We start from the raw sequence: 9,935 nt of genomic DNA on the forward strand, positions 1-9,935 counted from the left end.
TTTATAATGACTATAATTGTATAACACCTAATGTTTTTGCAGTTCTACATTTAAAAATTTCTTACAAGTCATGGTGATTCGTGAAACGTATGATTGCAAAATTCAATGTTTATATTGTGGTTTCAATTGAAAACTCGAATAGTCATGGTGATACATCAACACTCGATTTTAATTAGATTTCTTTGTTCATATTAAGTGGGTGTTGGATATTTCAATTTTAACTTGTTTTATGAATATATATATATATATATATATATATATATATATATATATATATATATATATTCTTCCTTAAAATTGACTTTATTGGAATACAACCTATGGTGATTCATGGATACTCCAATGAAATCTTGCACCTTGTGGATTTTATTTTTAAATAGTTAACGCAATTCAAAATTCATACTTACGTTCAACTTCTCATGGATATTTTCCTGCTTCACAACATGTCTTCTTGATTTCCTGGACGCCCTGCTAGAAACTCAACCCGTAGAAAGACAACTCAAATTACCAAATAATTGGCCGCTGTGATCCCGACTATAATGAATGATGTATAATATTTTATATTTATACATATTTTCGGCACTAAAATATCTCAAATAAGCGTAATATCGGCAATTATATTTGATTGAATAGCCACTAATGTTTATAATTTCTATCTATAGGTAAATATAACCTTAGATAAAAAAACAAGCTAATATACAAAGAAAAACGATGAAAACAGCCTCAACACACCCATGGTGATTCAAGGCATGGCCATGTCTAGAGCATACGAAGTAAAGACAAAATTCATGAAGACAAAATATGGCCATGTTAACCTTAACACACCCATGTTAACAAGAACAAGAGGAAAAAACAAAATAGAAGGTTCTGAATCTTAACATTGTCGTGTTTTACCAAAACACACCCCATGTTGAAAGTACAAGAGAAAAAGACATATTTGGACTGTTCTGGACTCACCACGGTCGTGTTCACTCCCTTGTTGTACGGATGAACAAGAGGCTTCCCCTTTTTCTTTATTCCTGATGTAAAACAACTCATACACACATGCATGTGTTTTTCTCGATCTTTATAATTTATAAAGTCTATTTTGCTTTTAAACATAATCAGCCCCTATAATTTGGTTAGTTATTTAAAGGGCCACATTTAACCCCTTTTACAAACCATACACTTTCTAGTTAACTAGGTTAAATTCCATCGTTATCATCATTCTTTTTGCCATAGTACACATAACACAAGTAAACACTTATGTTTGATAGCATATAATATTAGGGGGTGTTAAAGTTTGTAAGTGGTGGGCAGACTTACAATGATTGTCAGTTGTGTAAAACCACAATGAGGCTCTTTTAAGTGAACTCGTCTTTTAGATACGTTTAACCTCATCTATGCCCACCTTAGTCTCCAAACGGATGTGACACGTAGTAAGAGAGTAAAGTAATTGTCGCCCTAGTACGTGTACGTGTGGAAGGGCCAGATGTTACCAAGAAACCCTTGCATCTTGGAGGGATAGCCTATAAATCAAGTGTGGTGTTGTGGCTCCAAACACTTGAAGTTTCGCAGTATTCCCCAAGTGTAGCTTATAGTACGATGACATGGACTATTGATTCAAAAGTAGGATTTTATTTTAATATTTCCCAAATAGATTAAAAGTCAGTTTTATTGTATTTTATCGAGACAAGTGGATGAACCATTTTATCTCTTAGGACCTTTAGTTTTAAATAACATATTATAACATATTAAAAATAAGTGTCCCGAGATTCATTCAACCAAATTTAAGTTAATAGAAATGTATTAAGTTAATAGTTTTTGAAAAGAGTTAAGTGTCATTTTAGTACCTGTAGTTTGTTCAATTATGCAACTTTGGTACTTTTTTTGAATTTATTGCAAATGGCTACTTCATGTTTCTAAAACTTGCCATTTTAGTACTTTTTTCTAACCCCGTCTATTTTTGTCTGTTAAGTTAGGGGTAGACTAGTAATTTACTTAATTTATTAGATATTAATAAGTTATAGAAAGTTAAAGGACTCACTTTGCAAATAATACTTTTAGATCCATATAAGTTAGAGGACCACTTTGCAAAATTTATTAAAACTTCAATTTAACCCTTCTGTCAGGTCGTCTTCCCGACCAAGAAGTGGCCGCCGCTCAAATTTTCCGGCGACCTTTTAATCGCAACAATACAGATGCACTTTAAAAAGATATCACCGCCGGTCACTATCCAATACACCGTCTTCATCCGGCAACACGGAAAGCAAACGACAACTTTGATTCCGCAACTTTGGCATCCGATTTATATGGTGGCGACTTGATTTCGTGGCAGAACACTAGAGTTGCAGCTTTCCGTGATGAGGGGTTTTGCCGGCGCCGATTTAGATGAGGGTGGGTTGGGCTTTCTGGCGGAGCAATAGGGGCGGGTTGGGTGGAGAGGAATCTCGCTGGACAGAGAGAAGTTTACTCTTTTTTTTTTTTAATTTTTATAGGTTATAGTGTTATGTAAAGGGGGAATGGTTAAAGAAAAGAAGAAATAAATAAAACTACGTAAATTACTAGTCTACTCCTGACTTAAAAACAGATGAAGTTAGAAAAAAGTACTAAAATGACAAGTTTTAGGAATATGAAGTAGTCATTTGTAATAAATTCAAAAAAAGTATTAAAGTTGCGTAATTGAACAAACCACAGGTACTAAAATGACACTTAACTCTTTTCAAAAATTAAATTTAGTTTTATTTGTAAACCTTAATTGGTTGTTATTTATTTTAAGACAAACTTTCTTTTACTGACAAAATTTGACCAAGTTGTAAACCCTTTTAGAACGTGTTTTAATATGATTGTTTTAATATTTTAAAAACTCCTTTGTAAAATTATGTTGGTATTTGGTTGATTATATTATAACAATTATAAAGTTACAAGCAACCACAATAGCAAAATAATATGTAAATTTATAAGGCCAAAAATTTATTCAATCTTGTAAGAGCCTAATAGCAAGATCAAACGGGCCACGAGGTCACAACACACAAACCAGCATGATGCACTTTAGTGCATTCAGTCTTCTCGAGCAACTCCCACTGACTTCATGACTCCTGTTTAGCTCAGTGTTTGCCTTTCGGTGTTTGTTTGCTACAATATTTACAAAAAGAATACAATAAAGGAAAACATCCTAACTATTACAACTTTGAACCATAAAGTAGCCAAAACCAAAAACCAAATGTAATAATCAACCACAAAACAAGATCAGGGTCAGATTTACATATTTTTAACAATAAACCGGCCAATCTTTTGGTCAAGTAAAACAAATAAAAACTTAACCCAAAATAAAGTTCCCTGATTAATTAGATTATAAATTTTAAAACTAATTAAAGTTTTGTCTTCTAATACCTGTTAAAAAAACCGGTACCGACACTTATGTTGTAACCAAGGATCTGATATCACTGTTGGGTTCCTGTGTTGATCAGTCAAAAAGTATTTATTAAAACTCGGTTCAATAAATATGTTAAATAAAAATTAATCCAATTAATTATTATATGCGCAGCTGAATAAAAACGAGTATTCAATACTTTAACGAAACCTACAGGATCCGGTTACATAGCGCATACGAGCATAGTATTAATAATAATAATGATAAATTTATAATAATAATAATAATATTTAATCTATCTAATAAAACCGATGAGATACATATACCTTGGTTAATGAATAAAGCGGCACGTGTGGAAGTGGATGGAGGCCGGTGTCGGCGACTTATGGCAACCGACTATCCGAATAGAAGCTACAGTGGTGTCTGTGGTAGTTTGCAACGATGGAAACCACATAACAAGGAAGTCGGCTTCTTGGTACGTAAGGAAGTTAAGATCAAGATGGAGTTTGATGGCTCTAGTTAGATCTCTTAAGAAAATTGGATATAACATGAAAGGGAGTCGTCTGTTTATTCTTGTTCAGCAAGATTTGTTTAAGGTTATCTATATATAATACTTTAAAACAATAATCAGGCTTTGAGCCTGACTCGATCTATTTCGCTTTTAAAAGTACGTACTAGTTTATTTAACATATTACCTGTAACTATTATAAATAATAATTCCGTCATAATTATATTCGTCATATACCGGTTAAACAATTTAATCATATTTTAATTCATTACTAAATGTGTAACTCTCACGAGTAATAACTCAGTGGTCGCGTTAAATTAATCGAACCGGTCCACTATTTCCAACACTGGTTTCTTAGTCTTCCAAAAATACATGCCAGATTACTGATGGGAGTTATCTAAGTAAAAGGAAAATTGAAGAAATGATTTATGATAAGAGTACTGACGAAAGTTTGTCTGAAAACTAATGACGGCCGTATCCGTAGAAAACTTCCGGGGGTGAAAGTTACATTTTCTTCTGGTGACATCAAGCCATCGTTGATAAGCACGTATTCATTTACGTTAATGGATACAGACGTACGGTTGTTAAAAAAAAATCAGTTACATTTGTTGGTGTAAAAATTGTTAGTAAAAGCGGCGGTTTCATGGAAGGTCACTAGAGCAGGCCCATATCCTAGCCACTTGCATTGTTTCTTTGACCATGACCAAATGAGGATCATGTTGTTACTATATAAGAGTTCACTTGGAAGACTAAGGTGATCACTACATCCTCAAACACTTCTTGAAATATCTCAAGTCTTTTTGAATATAACTAGAGAGATATATGATGGCTAGAACACCGTGTGTTGATAAAAACGGTTTGAGAAAAGGCCCATGGAGTAAAGAAGAAGACGATAAGTTGAGAGCATACATATCAAGATACGGCCATTGGAACTGGCGTGAACTTCCTAAGTTTGCCGGTATGCATACTGTTTTGTTATTATCTTACAGGTGTTTGGGATCGCTTACAACCGTACACAGTTTCATACGCTATAAAAAGAAAGAAAAAAGAATATTTTTGAATATATCTGCTTACTTTAGAAATTTTCTTAATTTTGGTTAATCTTGATTAGGTGTGTCTAGATGTGGAAAGAGTTGCAGGTTGCGTTGGATGAATTATCTTCGTCCAAACATCAAACATGGGAACTTTACAAAAGAAGAAGAAGATTTGATTATCATAATGCATAACAAGATTGGCAACAAGTATGATATGTTGTTGAGATTTTTTAATAGGGTTTTATATACCTGACTCTCGTGTTTCTAAAGACAAAACTTCTTGTTTATAGATGGGCAAAGATTGCAGCCGAATTACCCGGACGAAGCGACAATGAGATAAAAAACTACTGGCATACACATTTGAAAAAACGCGTTAAAAGTGATCAAACTGACCCCAAAAATATGCATCGTGAAACCAAAAACCAGACGGAAAGTTCAGATATAGGAGGCCATGATGAAGTTGAAGCTTTATGTGCATCATCATCATCTTTAGAATTATCATTTACCAACACACATGAGTATCCCAATGAGACAAACTCATCACCATTAACACCATCATCTTCTTCTGCAAGTGTTGAGTTAACGTCCTCCAAGTTTATGGTGCATGATAGTTTGATCATGAGTAGCGGTGATCTGATACAAACATATAGTGATGAATATGATGATGGGAACTTCTGGACAGATCCATTTTTTGAAGATTTAGACGTTGTGAACAATGTGTTCATGGCCCCAAGTGATAGTGATGAATTTATATGGTCAACTATGGATTTGTATTCCGAATATCATAGCCAGTTCATGATGTGAAGATCTTTATCGGCTAGAGTTTAACTATTTTCTATAGCACACAATGATGTAAACAATTTTCATGGATGAAATTAGTTATATATTATCATGTTTTTCTTTTCAAATTTGAGTAGGAACTTATGCTATACTACTGTCTTGTGGAGACGATCATTCTATTCGATTTTTTAGGCGCTTGATATTTATCGGTTACAAAATATTTGCGGTTAAAGAACTTTAATACTAAAAAAAACTCATCATTTGCGATCGAAAAGACGGTCATAATTAAAAACTAAATTTTATAGTAATGCTTTATATTTAAAACTCACCGGGGCTTATTTAGAAATAGAGAGCCTTTGAAGTTTTCTTTCCTTGATTATTGAGTATACGACATTCAGTGGCAGAGCCTTGATTTTCTTTCTATGGGTTCTGAATTTTTGTTTCTTTATTTTTTCCGGTGTTAAAGTTTTCAGATTGAGATGGGTCGGGTTGGTCATTCGGCCAACTAAATAAAACGTAATATCATAATTATAAAAAATCTACATCGTCATTGTTTTCGGGCCCGTACTAGCGAAGAAAGAGGCGATAGCCCGGACCTGATCAATAGAAAAGAAATTAATTGGCCGTGGTCTTTAGGTTTAATTTATTTATTTATTTATTATTTTAGGTATTATGTTAATTGGATTGGGCATATTAACCCATCCTATTAGTAATTTTGGAGATTTTTTTGTAATTATATCATATATGAATTATTGTTAGCCGATTTATAATATTTGTTACTAATTTTTATAGGTTTTATTAAAACTTTCATTATTTTATAAAATAGTATTCATCACTGAAAATTATTTAACGAAACTTTTTCATAATTAATGGATTTGAATATATTTTTTGTAAACGATGTTGGGTATGCTCCCCGAATAAAAATGTGTTCACCCGCTAAATCCTACCTAGGGATATATAAAACCGAAAATGTGGCTCCGCCATCGATGACATTAGCTTTTAATTATAAAAATATGTATATAAGTAAGTTTGAAGTCGTGAAATGGTATGAAAATACGACACACACCTAGCACGACATACATCCCCTACCTAAGCATCTTAATATAGATGACCATACAATATCTGAATTTAATGGGAAAACCTAAAACCTAAAACATTTGGGACGGGGTTGGGATTACTTTTAAAATTCTTCGTGGGTTTAAGACAAGTTTTGGATTTATAACATTCTCGATTTCCTGACCTGATTACCCGATAACATAGCCTAATTTTTCCAATTATATACCTGAGTAACCCACATAAAATATACCTTCAAAATTTTTTTTGGTGTAATTAGATGGTATCGTATGAAACTTGGATCATTACTTATTCGTCAAAACTTGTTTATAACACTTATTTGCTGTAACTGACTAGTTATTAACAACATTTTATGATAATCGTTTTTTTTTTGTAATTGATTAATAGTTGCTTTTGAAATGTAATTGACTAGTTATAAATCATTCAAACCCGATAGATTGTGTGATGGATTTTCGGTCGGGTATACATGAAACCTGCGGATTTACCCGAAACCCAACTGGTAATTACTGATGGGTTTGGGGCGTGTTTGGGATGGGCTTTACTAACCGAATATGGGTTTGGGAATGCTTAAGCTCATCCCAAACCCGACCTATTTTCATCCCTAATTCTTTAGACAGTTTTATGTTGGGGAATATTTGCAAACAAATATCTTTTATCTGAGAGCCGTGTAAAACTATCAAATCAAAATTATTTGTGGTTCCCAAATATATTGAACGAATGAAACTCATATTGATTTGAGCAAAACTTGAGTATGATAATTGTAAGAGTATGATGAACCAGAGAAGTTACGTATGGGCCGATTATAACTATTTAGTAGTTATCACAACATGTTTGAAATTCAAAACACCAATGGAAGCTCTTGTTTGTTTCATTAAAATTAATGATAATTTTAATTACGAAATTTAATTAAATTAACTTGCAAATAAGAATTTAATGAAGCAACAAATGTCCAAAATAAAATTTTTTTAGAGTGTTCTACACTAGAGGTAGGCAAACAAACCGGTTAATCGAACCGGGTTGAAACCGATTTTGTAGAAACCGGTTTGCAACCTATTGAAACCGCAGGTTCGGAACCGGTTTATAATTTTCTCCATCAAAACCAGTTAAAGGAACCGAAACCGGTTAAACCCCGAACCAAAACCGATCAAAGCCCGAACCGAAACCGATCATAACATGGTAAGAAACCGGTTTCAACCCGAACCGAAACCGATAATAAACCGGTTTTTGACTTTTGTTGACCAAACCAAACCGGTTTTAACCCAAACCGGTTTTGGTTTTTACACCGGTTTATGCACCTCTATTCTACACACTAGGGTAGTGTTTGGTATGAAGTAATGATAGGTGGAATGATATGACTCATTCCAAAGGATTGAAAGAAAACATGTTTGGTTACCATTCATTAATGGAATGAATCATTCCTAAAGAATGCAAACCTTTCCATATATAACATTTTTCATTCCTTAACAAAATGTGGTTTTTCTTTCATTCCTTCTAGGAATGGAATGGAAAATGATCAATAATAATAATAATTATTATAATCATTTTTGTTATTATTATTACTCCTACTATTATTATCGCTATTTATCATCATCATTATTATTTTATTATAGTATAAATTTTATTAAATTATAATTGTTATTATACTTTTATTACTATATCGCATTATCTTATAACCGTTTTGTTAATTGATAAAAAAAATATTATGATTGAATAGTTTACTATTTAATTAAAAAATAATAATAAAGTGATGATTCATTTCATTCCTATGTGGTAACCAAACAAGACAATGGAATAGTAATGATTTATTTCATTCCTTTGTTCATTCCATTTCTTTGCCCATTTTATTCCCTCGTTCATTCCATTACCCCATACCAAACAGACTCTAGATGTCAGTAAGAATATATTACGGTAGGATCAATTCACACTCAAAGGGTTTAATATTCGTCTTATGGGTCAATGTGTAACTTGTCAAAAATGTTATCGAATAATAAGATCAAACATTTATGCATCAACCATAGAAGATGATGGGTATAGTGATCATGGAGAGTATCAGAAGAAGGATGAGGACTTAGAAGGCTATTTCAATGATTTAAATTTAAGTATCAAAAAAGATGCGAGGTGGTTCAAAGTAGGGATGAGTAAATTCGGTATTGGTATCGGTATCAAAATCGGTAACGATTTGGTACCGTCGGTACCCAATCGGTACCAAAGTTTTGAGTTTCGGTACCGGTACGGTACTGGGATTTCCCGAATTTTTACCTTCAATACCGGTACCGTTACCGAATCGAATATTTCAGTAACGGTACCAAGAATTTGCAATTTTCGCGACCGGGATTTCGGGACAGGTACCGCCGGTACACATTTATTCACTTTCTAATCTTTTAATAAATATTTTCTGGGAAAATTAGAGGATCCCGCTTACACTCGACAATAAAGAACCATGCTAAGACCAAAGTTCTCACAAATGTTAAAATGGCTTTTGTACTATTTGAAGTTATCTAATGTACGTCCATTTCCACCAAATCTTGATAATGGCCGAAAGATTATTGATCTATTAAATTGGAAGGGGGCTATAAACATATAAGTGAACTGAATATGCTGGAGTTAAGAGGTTGATGACAGAATTTTACTTTGTATTTATCCATTCAATATTTGGATGTGTTAACAATTAAGTAGGTTAAGTGTTAACTAGTCGTTAAACGGTCACTTAACTAGATATGCATGTATATAATTACCTTATAACCGCTTTACTCATTCACCACGTTAATCTATCTCTCTCTATAATTGTTTAACCAGTTGTTCTTATTTGTCTGTTACTTTGGCTTTTGATCACAAAATCATATTTGCTACCCAACACGAACATGAAATTTGGATTAAATAGGATAGCTAGCAAATTAAAGCTACACATACCCGGGCTCAACATTGCTCAAAATGATCTTCTTGACTTCATTGGCAAGTCTTGGTCATTATTAAATATTGAGAATCTTGAGTGGCTTGATGTCAACAAGGCTGTTTTTGATTGTTAGTCGAATTTGAAAATGAATCTTATGCAAAAGGCTATAACGAAATGGGCTTTAGACGAGGAGGAAAAGTCTCGTATTTTCCATCGAGCCATCAATTCCACATTCCCAGGCGGAGACTACATGGTTGTTTTACGTTGTTAAGATCACCAACCCACAAGAGATTA

The 9,935-nt window shown here is 33.1% G+C and overlaps 1 protein-coding gene across 1 annotated transcript; it reads left to right on the forward strand.

Moving 5' to 3' along the window:
• Positions 1 to 4,406: 4,406 nt before the first annotated feature.
• On the forward strand, positions 4,407 to 5,758 carry LOC143636740 (myb-related protein 308-like). Its single transcript, XM_077104259.1, has 3 exons — positions 4,407 to 4,818; positions 4,972 to 5,101; positions 5,185 to 5,758. The coding sequence occupies exons 1-3, from the start codon at positions 4,683 to 4,685 to the stop codon at positions 5,696 to 5,698; spliced, it is 780 nt and encodes a 259-aa protein (XP_076960374.1). The 5' UTR covers positions 4,407 to 4,682; the 3' UTR covers positions 5,699 to 5,758.
• Positions 5,759 to 9,935: the final 4,177 nt, after the last annotated feature.

The sequence above is a fragment of the Bidens hawaiensis genome, unplaced genomic scaffold (genome assembly GCF_021521415.1).
Source record: "Bidens hawaiensis isolate Kalapana, Puna unplaced genomic scaffold, B.hawaiensis_p1.1 tig00000599_1, whole genome shotgun sequence".
In the NCBI taxonomy this organism is placed as follows: domain Eukaryota; kingdom Viridiplantae; phylum Streptophyta; class Magnoliopsida; order Asterales; family Asteraceae; genus Bidens; species Bidens hawaiensis.